This window comes from Vanessa cardui, chromosome 21, assembly GCF_905220365.1.
Source record: "Vanessa cardui chromosome 21, ilVanCard2.1, whole genome shotgun sequence".
NCBI classification, from domain to species: domain Eukaryota; kingdom Metazoa; phylum Arthropoda; class Insecta; order Lepidoptera; family Nymphalidae; genus Vanessa; species Vanessa cardui.
Genome location: NC_061143.1, coordinates 11,245,530 through 11,269,373, shown reverse-complemented (window position 1 = coordinate 11,269,373; position 23,844 = coordinate 11,245,530). Strand labels below are relative to the sequence as shown.

At 34.2% G+C, this 23,844-nt stretch overlaps 2 protein-coding genes across 2 annotated transcripts; both read left to right on the top strand.

The window, feature by feature from the left end:
• Positions 1-12: 12 nt before the first annotated feature.
• Positions 13-15,341, top strand: LOC124538921 (src substrate cortactin). The gene is made up of 12 exons (XM_047116183.1): positions 13-249; positions 1,116-1,255; positions 4,032-4,118; positions 5,733-5,842; positions 6,359-6,513; positions 7,109-7,274; positions 8,158-8,279; positions 8,706-8,879; positions 10,026-10,094; positions 10,499-10,768; positions 12,871-13,041; positions 14,730-15,341. The coding sequence occupies exons 2-12, from the start codon at positions 1,116-1,118 to the stop codon at positions 14,811-14,813; spliced, it is 1,548 nt and encodes a 515-aa protein (XP_046972139.1). The 5' UTR covers positions 13-249; the 3' UTR covers positions 14,814-15,341.
• Positions 15,342-18,687: 3,346 nt separating this feature from the next.
• On the top strand, positions 18,688-21,174 carry LOC124539112 (mast cell protease 4-like). Its single transcript, XM_047116437.1, has 3 exons — positions 18,688-18,698; positions 19,724-19,812; positions 20,447-21,174. Exons 1-3 carry the CDS (start codon positions 18,688-18,690, stop codon positions 21,172-21,174), a joined length of 828 nt encoding a protein of 275 aa, XP_046972393.1.
• Positions 21,175-23,844: the final 2,670 nt, after the last annotated feature.

Genomic DNA, 23,844 nt, shown 5'->3' with positions numbered 1-23,844 from the left:
CAACTGTCATTACTGTACTAAGTACTTTGAAGTTTCAGTAAGTGACGCATCTTTGATTTGTTCACTATAGTAATATATTTTCCTTACTGTAAGCAAACCCAGCCCATATTTGATAAAAGTTCACTTAACTTTGTGTTTTTACAAAGTACGTTGAAGAGTATTAAATTTTTAGTGTTCCATGGTGTTGTGTAAAAGTACTAGATAAATAAATTACTGATCTCGTTATATCGTAACCGGCTTTCGAATAAGGTAAGTCAGTTCATAAAATAATCTACAATTTCTATTTTACACGTAATTACAACACGATAGTCATTATCTCATAGCAGTTGATGTTACTGTTAAAAACCGTCTTAGGAAATAAAATGGCAAGACATTTACGGAAACTGCGATTACAATACTGTTTTGTAATTTATTGATATTATTTTAAATACTATCTTATTCCTTCAAGATAAGTTTAGATATAACTCAGAACAGCTATGATATAATATATAAGGTGAGATAAAATAAAGGTCTTATTATACTTTAATTAACAGATATAAACACATATTATAATTGCATATATTTATTTTCAAATACCATTTAAATAATTATCAAACGTATCTATATACACATATATACTATTAAGTTTTCATACCCTTAATTTATGTTTAAATTGAGACTTGTACAGCTGTGTGTAGGAAAGCATTGTGAGAAAATAAACATGTGTGGGAATAGTTTTGCTGTGCTTTTTGCCCAACAGCAGGTTAATCCACAATATTTCAATGTGATTTGCCCATTAATAAAGTTGCATTAAATATGGGCTCGATATATCTATTTTTGTTTTTATTATGACACATGGCACACAGATGTGGTTGTATCTTTAATATGTATTTATAACATCAGAATCTCACATGTAAGAACACAAGTGTTTTTTAGTTTAGAGTTCAATTGGCTATAACACATAATGTCTTTGATTATTTTTATAAATGTTGAAATTACACATAGTTTTTAAAAAATATACTATATCAACTATATCAACTATTTAGCACCTAAAACACACATTATACACATGCAATACTAGTATAGAGTTTTCTACTTAGTAATTGCTACTTATAAATAATGAATGGAATCGTTAGATGTGGAAAGCTTCAACGGACGTGACAGCTCCGGCCCCAGCGGAAGCAGATGACTGGGAAACAGATCCAGATTTTGTTAACGATGTGACCGAACAAGAGCAACGGTGGGGTCCAGGTGGAAGACATGTAGAGGCTATCGAGTGAGTTGACATTTGAGTATTAAGAACAATAAGATATTAAGTCATTACAATTATGTTTATATAAATAAAACCTTGCTATTCTATGTTATGTTTGAGATATGTGTAATTTATGTCTCATTAGAAAATAGATTTGAATGAAAAGAGTGTATTTGTTTACACACACATGCACCCCTGTGTATACATGCACCCAAGCAAAGGTGACTTATAACTGTAGGAGTTCTCTTATTCAATTTATAATAAAGTGTTTTCATTTGTGTAGTACTTATAATATATTTTAGGAAAACTAAAATTAGGTAACATTCTTACCTTAAGCATAGTTAATGGTGGACATTGATTTTATCTTAGTATAATTATGATTTATATTGGTACAAACAGACAGAAATAAATGGCAATTCAGATTATTTGTATTCTTGGATTATAATCACAAATGTTTGACCTTAACTCAAAAGTGGGTCACTTTTGGATTATGCATATGGGGGTTAAAATTATTGGAAATAGTCACCCCTATCACCTCCTAACGAATATACGCCGAGTTACCGATAACCCTATATATATTATTAATTTTTAATATAATATAACCAATTAAATATCTGTTGGGCTAAGGTCTCAAAGGACTTATTTATTTATTTATTTAAAATGCTTTATTGCACAACACACGGAAAAAAAGGGGAAATATAAAACATAAAATAAGTACATGGTGCGCAAAGGCGGTCTTATCGCTTATAGCGATCTCTCACAGACAACCTTTGGTGATAGGAGCTTAGAACGAAAACAGGTAAGTGAAGAAAAATATATGAAAAAATGAGGAAAAGTACAATATAATAATATTTATACTAAGGTATAGTAATAAACTACACATAACTACATACCAATAATACATACATAGAAATATAATATATATTAAAATATACATACAAATATACATAAATATAAACTACATATTATTACATACTTGCATACATTATATAGATATGGATAGGTAATAGTTTCTCAAACGATCCTTAAATATTGCCAAGGATTTAGACTGCCGTATATCAGTGGGTAGTGCATTCCAGAGTTTGACGGTTTTAGTAGAAAGGTTGAAGATTATTCCATAATGCTTCTCCTATCTTTGTTGGTTTTCTTTTACTGCCAGTGTTTGAAAGAAGGTCAATACAACTAATTATAAGATATTCACAAAAAGTGTTATTTAAATTTTATAATATTTATAGTGTATCCTTCTATTAGTTACGTTGATAGAAAATAGTAAGGGTATAAATGTTTTCACCATGTATTAAATAAAATACGTTTGAATAAGTAGCTCTTATACTTTTCTACAATTTTTTTTAATGTGTAACAAATTTTCTATCGCTTTCCTGTAACTTTTTAGTGCGACGAAAAGGTACAGAAATATGCAACAGGAAACCGGCTTAGTGTTCGTTGTTTGATTCGACCAATGAGAGCGCGCCGTGCGCCGTCTGTTATTATCAATTTCGGGAATACGGCCCGGTTCTCAAGGGTAGAATTACTTTAATATTGAGGTACAAACAACAACAACAACAAACAGCCTCCTCCGCCAGGCGGGTTTGCCACACATGTGGCAGAATCTCTATGAAATTAGACACATGCAGGTTTCATCACGATGTTTCCCTTCACCGCCGTGCACGAGATGAATTATAAAGACAAAGTAAGCAGATGAATATTCAGTGGTACTTGCCTGGGTTTGAACCCGCAATCATCGGTTAATATGCACACGTTCTAACCCCTGGTCCATCTCGGTACAAACATACATACAAAAAAATGTTTTTTTTTTTTTACTTGGTACAGGTTGTAGATTACAGGGAATATAAAATAACTTAAAATATAGATTGAAAATTATATATTAATCATATACATGTTGCATTAACAGAAGTGCATTCGCCAAAGTGAATGATGGCGGAGAGGAAATTGCGTGGGTTTATGATAAATATAAATACGTCTGACCCAAAAAATATTTGCAATCACCTTTTCATTGTTTTCGTTATATCTGTGTGATTTAAATGCGAATACTTGATTTTTTTTTCGTATTTTTTTTACAAAGGCTATTTGACCATGCGAAAAATAATTTGTGAATCATTGTAAATTGTAATCAGTGTATATTATGAGTTTTAAAATGGTTATTTACTAACGAAACTTGACAATAATACTTAATTTATTCAAAAATCAATAAAAATGCATTTTTTCAAACGTTTGTCACATGACACAAAACGCTCCTGATTGGCCGGGCTTATGATGAAGTCACTTTCTTGTAAACCTTGCTTTTCTACTATATGTACCACAGATTAAAATACATCAAACTGACGTCACCGACCCCATTGCAGCGCCATATTTTCCAAGTAGCGTTTTCGCGCGTTATTTAAATATGGAATACTTAATATGATATTTTTCGGCAAATATGTACTAGAAATAAAAAAATCAATTACTGGGTTCCTTAACCTCTACTAAATAATATAAAATGGATTTTAAAAACCAGTCAAATAGCCTATTATGACAGGTATTCTGGTTAAATGCCAACTTGAATAGTCATGTGGTCACCATGAGGACAAAGCACGTAGATTTTTAATTAATCATTACAATTATGAGGTTTAAGCCAGGGCACGCCCCCTGAATTTTCATGTATTTAAGTTATATTTATAATTCATCTCGTTCTCTGAGGGTCAGAAAAACACTGTGAGGAAACTTGCATGTTTAAATACATTTGTACATCATTTTTATTTACTATGAAGGCTATATTTTGATTGGTCGGTTTTTCCAACAGCATGGCTAAGCTCAGAGAAGAAGTTTTTGAGGCCGATAAACAAGCGAAGCAGAAGCAATATGAAGCAGGTCCGAAGTCTTCTTATGGGTAAGTTGTTTATATTATTATATATATTTATTTATTTTAGGTCGTCTATAGAGGTTTGTTAGCACAGATAATATTAAATTGTTAAATTGATTAAGATAAATTTTTCGCAGATGAAATTGGCGAAATAATCTATAACTTTTTGGCACAAATAAAAGCTCCAAAAAAGATAATTATTAAGCTAAAAATCAAAATAAAATAGGTATGTTAAATACTAACATCTTGAACACTATTAATGCAATACAAAATTAATAAGTAATTATGATACTGTTTTCATTTTTGTGTATTTTGTTTTTGTTTTGTTTTCAAAAAGACTAATTAAAATATAGTTTGATTCACTTTAAATCCCTGCTCCTCACCTCTTTCACCTCACCCCTCGCTCACCTTACTTCACCTCAACGCAGCATACCGCTTTCCATACCGCTTGAAACCTCTTTTAAACTCACCATAATATCATCGTTACATATATTGTATTCAAGTGGGGTCAGACCAAAACTTTGAATCATTTTATAATCTTAAGTTAAGTGGTCAGTTCACGTCGATATCGGATGTTTCATTTTATCGAAAATCCCTTTAATGACACAGTTGTTACATAATTCAAATATAGCCTTTTCCAATGGAAGTAGGAAAAAGTTTAAACAAACCTTAGATATACGTGTTAACATAAATAATAGTGAGTAAGCTATATTATCGATTACTTGCAGTTCTTAAATCATAAATCATTATTAATAATACAAAACTGTTACAGTTAAGTACTTATTTCTATTTTAATTTTACTACCATAATTCCGTCAAAAGTTTCGTCGTCATTTTCAACCGACTTCAAAAAAAAGAGGAGGTTCTCAATTCGACCCGTATGTTTTTATTTTTTCTATGTTTGTTACGCGATAACTCCGCCAATTATGAACCGATTTGAACAAATCTTCTTCTTCTTCGGCGTATAGGTAATACCTCAAGGGTGGTCCCATTTAAATTTAATAATAATAAAAACAACCCCCAAGGGTGGATAATTGGGGATGAACTTTTTTATACGCAATATCTCCGCCGATTATAAACCAATTTGAACGATTTTTTTTGTGTTCACGCATTTGAAGTCGCATTTATTTTAAAAAGTTAATTATTTCACAAATTCATAGTTTATATTATTATTATTATTAATTTTATTATAAGGAATAATCAAGGTCTCAACCAATGATATAGCGTCAATTTGCCGTTAAATGTTGTTTGACTTTTGTCCGATTATGGTTGGAATTGTGTATACTACGACACAACTTAGACGTAGCATCGGCAAAATTCGTAAAACCGATCACATCCGAATTGAGTACGCTATCCCAAATTATCAATATTGATTTCTCATGCGAATATGATCTTTGCACAAACGTAATAACTTGTAATATCATATGACCTAATATAATTCGTCAATTTGACACCTCGATTTACATGCACTTGTTTTCTCTGACGCGAGAATTTATAGCGACGAATAGCGTCGAATGGCGCGATAGGGAGCTATTTCTATTGGTTGTGTAAATCGGCAGTAATTGGTTTTATTTTCATTCCATTGCATTTTCCGATGCTACATCTAATTTGTGTCGTACTATATGTTGTTTTGTATCCTTAGATATGGGGGTAAATTTGGCGTACAACAAGACAGAATGGACAAGTCGGCCGTTGGTCACGACTACGTCGGTAAAACGGAGAAACACGTCTCGCAGAAAGATTACGCTCAAGGTATTACACCCATTCTTATAATATAGATTAACAGACCATACTTATCAAAGAGATTGCTGTTGAAAGAAATAGGAAACTTTTTTGGAATCGCCAATCTTTAAGTGGAAACTTAATTGATTTGTGATTTTTGTTATTTTTGTTTTATATTACAGTGTTTTTAAAATTGTTTGTTTCCCAAATAAATAAATGTTGGTACATGTCGCCAACCTTGGAAGTTAAGATGTTATGTCCCTTGTACCTGTAGTTACACTGGCTCACAAATTTCAACTCATAGCACAATAATACCAAGTATGATTGGGCGGTATCTATGCAAAAATGTCTTTAAAATAATTCTTGACAGACTGCACATTCCAAAAATGTATATTTAATATGTGATATTTAATCTTTTTACCATTTTAAATAAATTTGTACAATATTACTAGTTACAAAGTATTACTTAAGGATTCTTATTTTAAATTCTAAAACCTTTTGTTAAATCAACTTTTGCGAAATGATATGTTTTTTTTTTAATTACAGGTTTTGGAGGTAAATTCGGTGTGCAGACGGATAGAATGGACGCGAGTGCAGTTGGGCACGACTATGTCGGTAAGGTCGAGAAACACGCCTCGCAGTCGGATTACGCAAAGGGCTTCGGCGGCAAGTTCGGCGTGCAGACGGATCGGGTGGACAAAGTGAGTATTGATCACTTAATGTACGGTTGGATGCGTAAAAGTAATTAAAACAATATTATTTAATTGATTATTAATATTAGAACAGGTGATTCATGATAATAATATGTATTAATAAAGGCGCACCTCTTTACGTTCAATTATTGTCGTGCGTTAGTGTGAGTGACGCTCATGCTTACATGTCTTAGTGTGCGTGAGACACAGTATAGACAGCAAAATAAATATATATTTTTTTAATTAAAAAAATGTATTTGTACTTTAAAAAAATTAATATTTTCTTCTTTTTAAATATTTTTGATAGGCTTAAAAACTGAGAATAATGGAAAAATGACTATTTGAAATACGCAGTAATAAGTCTAACGTTAGTGATGAATTATTTGTGATACGTCAGATTCCTCGTTAAGATAATTAATCGTGATTTCGTGCATATACTTTGTCTCATGCTGATCATAATATCGCCTAACTTACCTTAAGTATTGTATACTATGGATATTTGATAGTCTTTGTATAGATTGTTCAGCTTCAATTATAAAGATTGAATGTGCAAGGGATTTATTGTTCTGTGTGACATGTGTGTGTGTGTGTGTATGTGCGCCAGAGCGCGGCGGGCTGGGAGCACAAGGAGCAAGTGGAGAAGCACCCGTCGCAGAAGGACTACTCGCTGGGCTTCGGCGGCAAGTACGGCGTGCAGGCCGACCGCCAGGACGCCTGCGCCGCCGGCTGGGACCACCACGAGGCCGCGCCCGCGCACCGCTCGCAGACAGGTCGCGCCCCTCTCCTCATACCATATATACCATATACTTCTCATAGCCCATAGACTCATACACCATACACTCCTCGTAGACCTTAGACTCCCTGTAGACTATAGACGCCCCGTAGATTCCCCGTACACCATAGACTCCTCGTTCACCATACACTCCTCGTAGACCATAGACTCCTCGTAGACCATAGACTCCCCGTAGACTATGGACTCCCCGTAGATGATAGACTCTTCGTAGACCATAAACTCCCCGTAGACGATAGACTCCTCGTAGACCATAGATGCCCCGTAGACCATAGATTCCTCGTAGACCATTGACACCTCGTAGACCATAGACTCCCCGTAGACGATAGACTCTTCGTAGACCATAGACACCCCGTAGACCATAGAAACCCCGTAGACCATAGACTTCCCGTAGACCATATACTCCCTGTAGACTATAGACTCCCCGTAGACCATAGACAACAGAGGCAAAGAACACACATTTACCTATTTGCTGATAGCACAGATATATTGTGCAGTACTGACCCTTCTTGATTATTATATCTTTTGTTTTTAATACAACACTAATCAACTTAACTACTTATATTCACTTATATTTTAAGTTCCAAGTTGTCCGATGACAGTTTCGTCGACGTTCGAAACTAATTTTTTTTTCACAAGTTCGTATTGAATATCATAGATTATTCAAGTAAAATAATTATTAAAAAATTACAAGCCGCACCAATATAGAATTTACAGTCCGCGCCCAAACAGAAAAATTAATGGCGATTTTATTCGGTTTTTTGTTCTTGTCAGTCGTATCGTTAAAGGAATCTTGTTAGGAGTATGTCCAGTTATCAACAATTTGTGAATACATTAATAATGGAAGCGTGATGCGCCCGCAGACCACTCGCTGGGCTTCGGCGGCAAGTTCGGCGTGCAGAGCGACCGCCAGGACGCCTGCGCGCTGGGCTGGGAGCACCGCCACGCCGCGCCCGCGCACGCCTCGCAGACCGACCACAAGCGGGTGAGCCCACACACACACACGCACACACACACACACATACACACACACGCACGCACGCACGCACGCACTCACGCACACACGCACGCACGCACTCACGCACACACGCACGCACACATACACACTCACGCACACACGCACGCACGCACGCACGCACGCACGCACGCACGCACGCACGCACGCACGCACGCACGCACGCACGCACGCACGCACACACACACACACACACACACACACACACACACACACACACACACAAGACTCACGTACCGTTGTAAGGAATTGCTGATATTCATATTTACACCTGCAAGCCTTAACGCTTATGCTAGTAGTGGGAACGGCAAAGAAAATCAAGTTAAGTGAAGCCACCACCGTTTTTTAATTACTTATATACTTATATAATGATTGCCATATATGGTATAAATTCAGGGCTTCGGTGGTAAATTCGGAATCGAGACCGATAGAGTGGACAAGTGCGCGCACCGGTTCGACGAGGTTGAGAAAGTGGGCACCAACTACACCAAGCAGCGGCCGGACATCGGCGCCGCCAAGCCGTCGTCCATCCGCGCCAAGTTCGAGAACATGGCCAAGGAGAAGGAACAGGTAACCTACCAACACGTCACAAAAGGCCATTTTAACCTTTTTAACCTTTTTTGATCTGTTCGTTCCTGTATCATTTAACTGTTGAAAAGTATCCATAATTATTATTGTATAAGAATCAGAAGTGGTAACTTATTTAAAAAAACAATCTACATTACAAATCACCCTTAATTTATTGATTTTTTTACCTTACTTGAAAATTTAATAATAATCTTATTTACTTCAATTTGAATGATAATAAACACGATGTGAAATACTAATTAGCTCACGTGCCGACAGAGAAACGGCGTTCCAGTACGAGCGCAAGTAAAAATGTAGTATTAGTCTTTTTTTTTGTGTGAAGTATTGCTGTTGGCCCTACTGGCCTTTACAGCGTCACCGGACTCGAATTTAAATTTAAAGTTCGCCCTGAGGGTGTCTCCTATGAGATCGCACCTCGGCTCAGAACGAAGTCGGTGGGGTAATCTTAGTCTTAGAATAACGCTCGTTTTATAGTTTGTAACGGATGTAAGTGGACCGGTATGGTAGGGATGTCACTCCTTAGAATTGTGTATATAAAGATAGGATAATTTTAGAGGAGGAAGATAGGAAACAGGTACACGACATTTTATAAAAAAGTGATATTTTATTTTTTCAAACATGTAATTTTTTTTATCTGTTAACTGTATAGATAAAAAGGATCCAGAATTATAGTGTGTATATGAAGATAGGATTATTTTTCTCATTTATTTTTTAATGACAAATCGGAACTGATGATAACTGGTCAAATATTGTCTATCATATTATTGTCAGTTGATAAATTGTGTTAATCCTAATATGTCTATAAGTGATGGGTTTTCCAAATTAAGCAATTTAATTCATCTAAAATAGCGTTTAATTTTGTTAGTAAGAAATAAATTTTACAATTAAAAGAAAATACAATAATAAAAGCTGAGTAATACAAAGCAGAGACCAAATGAACATTAATTAATAGAAAAAATGATTGAATGAATGATATGAAAAATTGAATGTCTTAAATCAATATTTAAAAATTAACTGACACTTCTTATGTCATTAAATAAAAATGTGATGTCTTTTTTACTGAGTCAACTTCCTTCGACTCAACTTCTAACACAAAGCTTACGTGTCTAATATAAAACTATATTACAGGAGGCGCTACAATCAGTGCAGCGGATAAGACAAGAGAGACAGCAGTTGGACAAAAGTCTCTCAGAAAAGGTAACTTTTTATAAATATTAATACTAGAACTACAATTATGGTTATAGGGATAATAAGTTTGATATACGTTATGGAGGGTACACAATAACGACAACTACAACCTATAAATTTCCCTTTGAGAAGAAGGTTTGGAACATATTCCACCACACTGTTCCAATGCGGGTCGCTGGAATACACACGTGGCAGAATTTCTATGAAAATAGACATATGTAGGTTTCCTCACGATGTTTCCTTCACCGCCGAGCACAAAATAAATTGAAAACACAAATTAAGTACATGAATATAATCGGTGGTGGTTGCCTGGATTTGAACTCGTAATCATCGGATAAAATGCAAGCATTCTAACCACTGGGCGATCTCGAAGCGTACACAGTTATAATTAACATAAATTATATTTTTTTAAGGAAAAAGAACGAGTGGCCAAGGAAAAAGACGATCCAGAAGATTATAAGGAAGACCAACCGAGCACAACAACAAACGCAACAATCGTAACAAACATACCGACAAACGCAACAAAAGTCATGCCGACAAACGCATCCATCAAGAAGACTGAAGAAGTCGATACGCCATCGACAGACGAACCAAAGATACAACCGGAAGCGAAGCAAGTCAATCTGCCGGATGTGACGTTAGTCGGGGAGTCCAAGGAGGAGGAAGTTAAGGAAAAGGAAGAAGTGAGTAAATGATAGAGAAGTGTGCAGTGTCTTGTGTGTGTTAAGTGTTAAGTGATCGCAAGTAAATGTTCCATTGATGAGACTATTTAGGTTACGACACAACTTAGATGTAGCATCGGCAAAATTCGTAAAACCGATCTCATCCGAATTGAGTATGCTATCCCAAATTATCAATATTTATTTCTCACGCGAATGTGATCTTTGCACAAACGTTATATTTTGTAATGTCATATGAGTTAATATATTCGTCAATTTGACGCGTCGATTTAAATGCACTTGCTTTCTCTGACGTGTGAATGTATAGCGACGAATAGCGTCGAATGGCGCGATAGGGAGCTATTTCTATTGGTTGTGTAAATTGGCAGTAATCGGTTTTATTTTCATTCCATTGCATTTTCCGATGCTATATCTAATTTGTGTCTTACTATATATCTTAATATAAAACTAAGTTAGGTAAATTATAAAATTAGGGGATTAACGATGTTTGCAATATTGTCTAGCATGATGAGTAAAAGTAATAAGTAAAGTATAGTAACAGCCTGTAAATTTCCCACTGCTGGGATAAGGCCTCTTCCATTAAGGAGAGGGTTTGGAACATATTCCACCAACCTGTTTCAATGTGGGTTAGTGGAATGCACATGTGGCAGAATTTCTATGAAATTAGACACATGCAGGTTTCCTCACGATGTTTTCCTTTACTGTATTCCTTCATCGCCGAGCACGAGATGAATTATAATTACAAATTAAGCACATATATATATATATATATAGTGGTTCTTGCCTGAATTTGAACCCGCAATCATCGTTTAGATGCACGCGTTCTAACCACTGGGCCAACACAGCTCTAATGCAGCATGATAAGTAGTAAAAACAAATTAATTGAATAGGGTTGTGTAGCAATGTATCCAAGGAAACGCTAATGATAGATGTCTCAACATCTTCAAAACATATTTTGAATGAGAAAGGCAAAGTTATAATTATCTAATAAATGATATAAATGATCATTGGTCTGGGTCTCATCAGTTATTCTACCGCCAAATAACAGTACTCAGTATTGTTGTATTCCGGTCTGAAGGGTGAGTGAGCCAGTGTAACTACAGGCACAAGAGACATAGCATCTTAGTTCCCAAGGTTGGTGGCACATTGACGATGTAAGGAATAGTTAATATTTCTTACAGCGTCACTGTCTATGGGTGATGGTGACCGCTTACAATTAGGTGGCCCGTATGCTCGTCCGCCAATCTATATCATAAAAAAGGCACAAGGGTCGTAACATCTCAGTTCCCAAGGTTGGTGGCACATACAATGTAAGGAATAGTTAATATTATCTATGGGTGGTGGTGACCACTTACCATGAGGTGGCCCGTATGCTCGTCCACCAATCTATATCATAAAAAAGGCACAAGGGTCATAACATATCAGTTCCCAAGGTTGGTGGCACATACAATGTAAGGAATAGTTAATATTATCTATGGGTGGTGGTGACCGCTTGCCATCAGGTGGCCAGTATGCTCGTCCGCCAATCTATATCATAAAAAAGGCACAAGGGTCATAACATCTCAGTTCCCAAGGTTGGTGGCACATACAATGTAAGGAATAGTTAATATTATCTATGGGTGGTGGTGACCACTTACCACCAGGTGGCCCATATTCTCGTCCGCCAATCTATATCATAAAAAAGGCACAAGGGTCGTAACATCTCAGTTCCCAAGGTTGGTGGCACATACAATGTAAGGAATAGTTAATATTATCTATGGGTGGTGGTGACCACTTACCATGAGGTGGCCCGTATGCTCGTCCACCAATCTATATCATAAAAAAGGCACAAGGGTCATAACATATCAGTTCCCAAGGTTGGTGGCACATACAATGTAAGGAATAGTTAATATTATCTATGGGTGGTGGTGACCACTTACCACCAGGTGGCCCATATTCTCGTCCGCCAATCTATATCATAAAAAAGGCACAAGGGTCGTAACATCTCAGTTCCCAAGGTTGGTGGCACATACAATGTAAGGAATAGTTGATATTATCTATGGGTGGTGGTGACCACTAGGTGGCCCATATGCTCAAGCAGAGGGCTGATGTGTGTCTCCCGGCAGGTGTCCCGGCAGCCCACCATCGTGGTGTCGCCGGTGGGCTGGGAGGGCGAGGCGGAAGCGGAGGGCGACGACGAGGACGGCTACACGGCGCGAGCGCTGTACGACTACCAGGCCGCCGCCGCCGACGAGATCTCCTTCGACCCCGACGACCTCATCACCAACATCGTCATGGTAAACCCCACTCACATGTCTCGCTCACTCGTTAACCCCACTCACATGTCTCGCTCACTCGTTAACCCCACTCACATGTCTCGCTCACTCGTTAACCCCGCTCACATGTCTCGCTCACTCGTTAACCCCACTCACATGTCTCGCTCACTCGTTAACCCCACTCACATGTCTCGCTCACTCGTTAACCCCACTCACATGTCTCGCTCACTCGTTGCTACATGATAATCATATGAAAAAAATAATCCCACTCAGTTTTTTTGGGTGGTAGATATTTGACTATCATATATCTCATATAAACTCGAACTCAAATTTCTTTGAAATAAAACTAGTTTTATGTATATTAATTATTTTTAACCCCGACGACCTCATCACCAACATCGTCATGGTGAACCCCACTCACATGTCTCGCTCACTCGTTGCTACGTGATAATCGTATGAAAAAAATAATCCCGCTGAGCTTTTTTATGGTTAAAGATACTTTATTTCTCAAAAAGAAATTACATTTCACTTACTTGAGAAAATTATGACTATAAACATTTTTTAAATTATAACTTCGACAATCATAATAAATGTATCACTAGTTTAACATATTCTTACAATAAATTTTTCTTTAAACAAGAAATTTAAAACATACCCTCAAAGCAACAATAATTGTGTACAAAACAGCGATTTTTTTGGGTGGTAGATATTTGACTATCATATATATCATATAAATTCGAACTCAAATTTATTTGAAATAAAACTATTCTAGCGGCAAGATACGATGGCCGTTTTGACACATTAAAAAAGTGATGTGAAATGTAAATTTATTATCGATATAATAATATATTCAAATCTTTGCTTTTTGCAAGTAATTTAATTCAAATTTTTGTTGCAAGTAGAATCTGAATAAAAAGGTTTAATAAAAAAAATATATAAAATAAATTTAAGTAATATATTCGAACGAAATCAATTTAAATCAAAAATTGGAATTAGAATGAATAACTTTATAAACACGTTACATACAAGAAATGAATTGATACAAAAAAGAAACCAAAAACACTACATGACTACATTTAAGTATTTAATAGTTCTATTTAAAAACTTTTTCCATTCTTCTTTAGTCACATTCGATAAATTTAATGACTAACTGCACGTCACTATTAACAATAAAGAACAACAATTTGCTCCTTTCATGTAATTATTTATTAAATACGAAACTTCATGAGCGGGCAAACGCCAAAACGGCCATCATAGCGTGCCGCTACTATAATTTTAACGCGTATATTAATTATTTTTAACATCCCGACGTTTCGAGCACTTTACAGCGTTCGTGGTCACGGCTAGACTGAGGGGTTTTATTTCAATGTGTAATAGTAGCGAAAATTTAAGATGATCAAATTTCTTTATTCACTGTAGAAGCATTACACTTACTTATTGATGGTTAAATTAAGCGCTATCTGGTGGTAGTGTTTAATCAGACTATGAATAATAGCGACAGTAATAAGCGAATCTAACGCTTCTATAATCTGTCAAGATATCATCACAAATTTTTGAGCAGCTTAACTTAAAGAACTCACTCGTATAATTTTGAAAATCGAATCGTGTTTCCTTGAATTTCCTCTTTGATATTTCACAATCGTATTCTGTGGTGAGTTTCGAGGTGGTGACTTAAATATTAACGAATTCTTCATTCATTCATTCTCCAGATCGACGAGGGTTGGTGGCAAGGCTTGTGCAAGGGCGCGTACGGCCTGTTCCCCGCCAACTACGTTCAACTGCAAGACAAATAACTCATTCATTATCATTCGTTCACATTCCTTTCATTCGACTGTATAATTGTATAATACTTACGTACGATGTGTTTAAAATTGTGTCTTAATAGGTTTGCTTCTAAGGTTGGAATCGAGATACCTATGTATTGTTTATTTTTTTTAATCTGTGACACTAATGTTACTTGTAAACTGACCATGTCTTAAAAAAATTAAATCGATTATAAATTTTAATATGACATACGTTATAACGATTAGAGGTTTATTGAAATCGATTTAGTAATAAATAATTAAATATGTATTAAAGAAATTGCGTACTTTTGAATGTAGAGATATTTAAAGAATATAAAGAAAGAATTATGTGAACTATTAATACGAAGAGAAACGTTTTAATGTCTTAAAATTCAACGTATGGACTAACTACATCAGTAATCGATCGTTTTGTATTACAAGTATCCATTATATACGACGCCAGATGACCCAGTGGTTAGATCGCGTGCATCTTAACCGATGATTGCGGGTTCAAACCCAAGCAAGCACCACGGATTATTCATGTTCTTTATTTGTGTTTATAATTCATATCGTTCTCGTGAGGAACATCTTTAGGAAACCTGCATGTGTCTAATTTCATAGAAATTCTGACACATCTTACACCAACCCGCATTAGAACAGCGTGATGGAATATGTTCCAAACATTCTCCTCAAAGGGAGAAGAGCTCTTAGCCCAGTTGTGAGAAATTTACAGGCTGTTGTTGTAGTATTGTATAAAGACCTTCTTATCTTAGTCACACACATAAATGTAACTTCGAGATTTACATTTTGTATAACAAATTTTAGACATTTTTTTCTATTTGTAAGCAAAACGAATCGTTTATTGAACATAGTAACCATGCGCTAGTCGACTCGAAATTAATGATAAAATATTTTAAGAAAACTAATTTGGAAAGTGAACTTTAACATCAAACACATAAGAGCTATGTTTATTTGCTTTAAAGTTTCATGATTCTTGCTTTTCTGTTTAGTCATGATTAACAAATGAATTAGAAAGATGTTATGTCTGATTCAGTAGGGTCAAGCGAATTTGTTCTTTATTTAGTAATTAATAGGATTATTTTTTAATAACAAAGCATGCTTTTTTAAATACATTTATCTATATAAATAAAAAGTATAGTATATAATTATATATTCCTGACATTTTGATCATATATGTAATATTGTATAGAATTTTAAATTAAATTCATACTTATATTAATACATAGTCTATATACATTTCGACAATACATATGTTTAAAATCTACAGTCTGCCAGATTTTTTGACGTGACTAAATACTGAACGTTTATTGGTCCCCCAAACGTCATCGATTGATTTTAACCAATCAACAGGCAGATAGCAATTGGTATTGAATTATACATATTCTTTGAATAAGGATCCTCCAAAATGTATGGAAATAGTTTCACAGAATTTTACATAAGACAATACATATGTTAAAAATTTTGTAATAATTAAGTGTAACACTGGTTTTTCAATTTATCATTGTGAGATTTATTAGTCTAACTGTGCTAAGCGCTCATTGGTCGCCTGAGGTGTCATTGACTGATATCCACCAATCACGATTCAGTTTAAATTCAAATTGATTAATCTGACGTTTAACACTCAGAAACTGGTTGTAAGTATAATAGAAGCTAGTTTTGTAGTATGTTGATTTTTTGACATAAAACGCAATTCCAAAGTTCTAGATCACAGAATCATATCGCCTGCGTAGATGACGATTATTTTTCTAGATGCATTTTAATGTAGAAATGTAATATAAAATAAAACACATATTGTGATGTTACATTCTATATATCGTAGAGGGAACCGTTGTCTTCATAAATGTCAAGGATTTCTCGAAATATAACAATAAAAATCAAGATGAAAGAAAAAAAATGTTCTTGTTGGTAGTATATCATTCTATTCTCAAATATATTGTCATTTATTCGACGCCATTTTGAATTTAGAATGAATATTTTCACATTAACTTCAAAACTTATACATACGCTCAATACTATATGATTAAAAAACTATTTCATACGAGATGCTTACTTACGACCTTAATGTTTTTAAATGAATGAATCATTTCGATTGAATGTGTTTAATGTCATTCATTAATTTGTTCATTCATTAATAATTTTAGTCAATCATAAAGATAACTGAACAATTTGATAATTGATTGACTGAATGAACTGATTTATTACTAAGTCACTAAGAAACTTAATAACAGAACTAATTATAAATTCATTCATTACTTCATTCATAGATAAATAAATTATTATCGTATGCTTTTAGATTAAAAAAGTGTTGTGAATATACTGCCTGTATAATAAAGCATTTCTAGATGAATGGAAGCGATCTTAACTATATTTCAACGAAAAATAAGGTGACATTAAAAGAGGTTTTAATGTGGAAAAAATCAATAATAATTTTTCTATATACATATATATTTTTTTGTAATTATTAGTAAGGCTCGATATCTTGGAATCAATAATAGAAAATTAAGAATTGTAATTAATACAATAAATTTAATCTTTTTATTTATATCATTCTTTGAGTATTAATTTTTATAATCTGTTTCAAATATATTTTTTTAAATATTCATTTATTATTGCCGCCAAATTAAAAAAAATATACTAATCAGCATTTACTTGTATTTTATAGTATGAATGAATGTTATTCTAAATTTGTATAAACGGGTGCTTATTAATTAATTTTTATAAATATCAAAAGAAAATCATCATTGGTTTATTTTATTTTTTAAATCGACAGATGTATTTGAAACAGATTATATATATATTTTTTATAAATAGTATTTTTTTTTATTTCTTAAATGTAATAGCTATATTTTTAATGCTTGTTTTTGCATTTCTGTATATTCGATTTTCTTTAGTATTACCGTTAGAATAAGCGATTACAGTTAAAGGTAACGACACATATGACATGTAACCTCAATGTAAGGAATTAACGATAAATGTATTGCCTAATTATAAGTATTTTATGGACAAATTATTTTATTGTGAAAGTTAATGATGTTTTAAACATTTTATATAATATAAATTAATTAATAAAATGTTAAAAATGTTTTAATTCGTTTTATTTAATAAATATAAGTATTTCCATTTGTTTAATTGTTTTTTATTTTATGATTAATAAATTTTAAAGTCAATAATCGTTTTATTAATTAGATACCAATTTTTTCACATTTATGGGAAGCAAAAACAAGAAAACATCAAGTGTTCCAAGAAAATAATAATAGTTATATTAGTATTAGTAGAAGAGTCGAGACGGCGCAGTGGTTAGAACGCGTGCATCTTAACCGATGATTGCGGGTTCAAACCCAGGCAAGCACCTCTGTTTCATGTACTTAATTTGTCTTTATAATTTATCTCGTGCTCAACGGTGAAGGAAAACATCGTGAGGAAACCTGCATGTGGCAAATTTCATAGAAATTCTGCCACATGTGCATTCCACCAACCCGCATTGGAAAAGCGTGGTGGAATGTGTTCTAAACCTCCTCAAAGGGAGAGGAGGCCTTTCGCCCAGCAGTGGGAATTTACAGGTTGTTGTTGTTAGTATAAATCTACTGCCGCCTACATACATTTATATATATTGTAAATAATTACTATATATAATTATAAAAAGTAAATAACGTTAAAAATACGCTTATGTAAATATGGACGCAATTAACGAAGACCCATTGACTTAGTGGACTTTATTTTTTACATTCGCAAAACTAAATCCCTCAATATAGAGGCTTGGTGTTTGACTCGTGGATTTCTTTAAGCCTTAATTGTATAGTATGTACCCTTTTTCTAAGTAATATATAACGGAGTGGCATGTCCGGGCCCGTTTTTAAAAAACATGACGCCAGTGTAACTGACGTCACGAGTGTCAGGGTTTCGATCCTTATCCATCCTCGGAGGTTTGAAATTAATCTCAGTGAATATTCTTCTCTGATTTATTCCAATATGAGGCGGTCCGATCGCTCCGACGGCTCGACCAAGCCTGTCGATACCGGCGGGCGCTTGATCTTTTATAACAAAAATAGGTGGGTAGACTTATTCAGTCAACACCTTTTTACATACACTAAAATATTTCAGACTAATTTAACAATTCACTAAAAATTATTAACTTAACAATCAATTTCTGGACGGGTGATTTTCTTAAATTCGTGGTCTCGCGCCGACACATACAAAATCGAAAATATATTAAATTAGTTTTTAATACATCGGCCAAGCAAAGTTTAGGTAATTTTATATTGTTACAACAACAACAACCTGTTAATTTCCCACTGCTGGGCTAGGGCCTTCTCTCCCTTTGAGGAGATTTTTTGTAAGATACTCCACCAGGCTGTTCCAATGCAGGTTGGTGGAATACACATGTGGCAGAATTTCTATGAAATTAGACACATGCAGCATGAGCATGAGCATAATATGAATTATAAACACAAACATTAGCACATGAATATTCAGTGGCGCTCGACTGGGTTTGAACCCGCAATCACTGATTAAGACTTAAGCGTTCTAACCACTGGGCTATTTGGGCCCAATTATTGTTACAGAATTAATGAATTTAATCGAAGTTGTAAGTTGTAGTTGTTGTAGTTTTTAGTAATAATTTAAATCGTTACGGATAGTGTGTTGCTGTATTTGAAGTTTCCACCAAAGCATCTTCGTATATCGTAAGTTACTGTTCATCAGTTATTAGGCAAACGTAATGTCCGACCAGCTCTTTGATTACGGATAGTCGTTTGTCTCAATTTACTTTGACGATCACCTCATTTATTCGCTAATCTTCTTCCTTTCTGCGTAATTTCTCAATTTATAATCTGATTAACCTTGAAAATTTTAAGTAATTTACTACTTAAATTCATTATATGTCGATATCCTTATTATAGAGTAAAAAGTATTTATGTAAAAGGAACGAAAACGGGCTCAAAACGTTTTTCTTATGTTTTTGTTTTATTTAGTAGTAATAGGTATAGATCATTTTAGTATATCTACTTAAAGATAAAACTGAAAGTTTCTACTACGCATTATAATAAAGTCAATAAAAATGCAAAGCCTTTATATGCGAGCATTTGTTTTATTTACTTTTAATATAAATACTACGTGAGGAAATGTTAATTCGAAAATATTCGTAAAAATTATAAAGTGTAAGTTTATTCCATACACGGTAGAAGTGTTTTTGATTCTTTGGCGTAAATAATTTACGTTTTATCGAGTTTTAAATAGAAACGTTTCTAAAGAAGTTTCACTTCAAAATATTTGATATTTTATTTAATATTTGTCGTCTAGAAACACATTTAGGAACGTAATTTGTCACGTGTATCATGTCTTACATAAGTCAAAAGTCATTATGTAGACTAAATAAATCTCCTGCATATTAATTATTATTTTCCAAATGATCATCAAATTATTAGTCATCAGTTCCGCACTCATAATACACTCAACATGTGAACCAGATCGCAGAGTGATAACAACGTTAAAATATTCAAAATTTTACGTAAAACCAACAATCGTAAATGGGGAAGTCGCGTCGAGAGGACGAATTCCATACTTAGTATCCATAAAGGAACCATTACGGAAAATCGGTGAAGGAAGAATCGTTTGGAAAAACCTCTGTGGAGGCAGCATTATAAGCAAAGTCAAAGTTCTAACAGCGGCCCATTGCTTCGAGGGTCACAATTTCTACTACGCCAAAAACCCTCACGTCCTACGCGTAGTTGCCGGCAGCCTACGCAATGTACTAACTCATTCCGGTGAAACGGAAACGAACGCCATCAGTCAATGGAGGAAAATACGAAAGGTTGTATTGCACAATCAATTCCATTTCCCGAGACACGATATAGCCCTTGTATTCGTTAGCGAAGAGTGGAAATTTATGCCCAATGTCGATTACGTCAAAACGGCCGCGAGAAGCATAGATTACCCGCGGACGTGTGTATCTGCGGGTTTTGGTAGAACAGGTCACAGCAATCGTGATACCATTTCGCCGGTGTTACTTGTGGCACAGATAAGTACAATACCGAAAACGCAGTGCTCGATCATCTGGGAAATGAACATGAATACCTTTATTTGTTCGAATTCTGCGGTGACAGATGTTTCGAGAGGTGATTCTGGGGGCCCTTTGGCTTGTAAAGGTACATTGGATCCCTCGGAAAATCCGAATAGGGATTTATTGGTTGGCGTTGTTAGCGGCAAGAATTTCGACCGAACTACGCTTTACACAAGGATTTCTGAATATCACGGCTGGATCGAAAGGAACTCTGGGTCGAAATTATTTAACGGATTTATGTACTTGATGTTCAATACAATAATATTTTTAATATATCCGTTGTTTCTTTAACATAATTTAAAAAAATAATAAAATATCCCCTTTTCGTTTCTCGCCTTAATTTTCACATTACAAATATACACAAGGAAAATCTTTTGTAATCCTCTGGGAGATGTATGATGAATAGACTGTCTTAGTGAAAATATTTTCAGTACGTTCTATTGGGTAATGAAGCAATTTTCTTAGTTCTGACGTAAATTAAAAGATATTAGGTTTATGGAGATCAGTAAAAGCGAACTTATGATCTTGTTTTAAATATGTTTTGCATTTAAAAGACATTGAAGGAATGTTAATTATATTTCTTTATTAAAGCTAGGAATTATATTGCGGCGACTTTAAGTAATTACCGTCTAGATAATATAGGAGAGTAACAGAGTGTTATTGTTCTACGACTGGGCGAAGGGCTTAAAGTAAAGTACAGTAACAGCCTGTAAATTTCCCCCCTGCTGGGCTAAGGCCTCCTCTCCCAGTAAGGAGAGGGTTTGGAACATATTCCACCACGCTGTTCCAATGCGGGTTGATGGAATGCAGATGTGGCAGAATTCTCTATGAATTTAGACACAGGTTTCTTCACGATGTTTTCCTTCGCCGCCGAGCACGAGATGAATTATAAACACAAATTAAGGACATACATATGGTGGTGCTGGCCTGGGTTTGAACCCGAAATCATTGGTTAAGCAAGCGTTCTAACCACTGGGCCATCTCAGAAGGGCTTATCCCCTCTTAATAACATGGTTTTAGAACTCATTCCAAGCATGCAAATTACCTAATCACTGGATAACTCAGTGGTATGATTTGATTTTGACAGAAACCTTCACATAAGACTCAACGGTTCTAACTACTGTCTTAATTCTTTAACAATCCACACACATAATATAATTGGAGTGTCTGTTTATAACATTAAAGTAACCCCTTGCTAAAAGCATATGTCAAAACACACGCACACACACGGTACATATATCAAAATATTTTCATTACACTCTTTGTCTCTGTCTGTATGTCTGTTTATTACGGCTACGATCTGAAACGCCAGGACCGATTATAACGGGACTTTCACTGGCAGATAGCTGATGTAATAATTACTTTAGCTAAAACAATAATTTTTTTTTTAAACTCAAACGCATACAGTGTCGGGCACATCTAGGATATTCATATCATTATAAATAAGTTTGTTTTATAACGTAAAGATAATTTATTTGGTTATAGTAAATTCCATTATAGCATTTGAATATAAGTAAATACTTACCTGAATATAAATAACAAATGATAATACAAATAAATTGACTTGAATATTTTTGTATAAAGATGAATACTTTGTTCTTTGAAAGGTCATAGACAGCTGATGGACGCCTCAAGTCATGTGTTAAGAATTGTTACAGATTTTTATATCCTCTGATCTATGTCCTTATTGTTTTTCATTTTACGTGACAAATAATATACATGTAACGTTCCGAATAATTAAATATGAGTGAAAAACGAATAAATTGTTCGAATAATTATTGGTGTTTTCTTCATTAGATTTTTTTATAAAGAATAAAAATGATTTTCAAGTATAAATATTATTAGTATTAAGAAAAATTTAATGATTTCGAAACGTTTTTTGTGAGTGAACTAAATGTACGATGAAAGTAATTACTAATTGACAAATGTATTCCAGTGAAAATCCGTACGTGTGACAATATTGAAAAATAAAAAAGGGTTTTCAAGAATTGCTTCTGTTTACCTATTCGCTAACACATAGTTTTTTAAATATCGATTGTCCTAAAAGCAGTTTAGTTGAAACAAACAAACCTTATTATGCCAAAGAATTTACACAGTACACAACTTTATTTTTAAAGAATTTACACAGTATATAAGAGTTATAATTATGTATTTCTGTTAATCGATGCGTAATCAGTGTTGTAGTGGCAATGGACACATGCGATGGATGGAATAAACAGCATTTAAGTAAGGGTTTATTATCCTTAATTTTTTAATATTTAAAGGTTTATTAAATAATACATATACTCTCATTAAAAATTCCCAGCGGAGTTGATAAATCTTTAATGAAATATTTACAAAAAATATTCACGGAAAAGGCAACTAATGCTTGGCCTCTCTCGAGACGGACACTGTAATTTACACTCAGGGGCCACCCACGAATACAGCCATCGGAGTACCGATGTGATAAAATTAAGGTATTCTCTCTTTATTTTCTGGAAGCTGAAAAACTGTAAACTGTAACTGTTATGCTGGTATAGTAAAGTAACAAGCAATGTTTAAATAATGTCACTTTTCCAACTTATACAAAGGCTTGGAGATTATTCCATCAATTGATTAAACACATTATGTTAATATTTATTACTTACGTATTAATTTTAATGGTGGTTTAGCGGCTTACCTTAAGCTCCGAGGTCTAGCTAGGGTATAAGTAGGTTCTGGGGATTTCATACTTGTATAGCTAGAATTTTGTATTATTAAGTTATTACGAATATATGTAGTTTGAATCGGCGTTGTCAACATTTTTAGTATACCTTTCTAACTGCTTTACTGGATTAATATTCTATACTTTCAAAAATCACTTTCTAGACATTCTTTTACTATGTAAAGCACAATGTACAAAAGTCAGCGCGATTTAAAAGAATAGTAACGCCATCTAGTAAATTTTATGAAAACTAAATTAGCTCATAGTACTTAAATAAA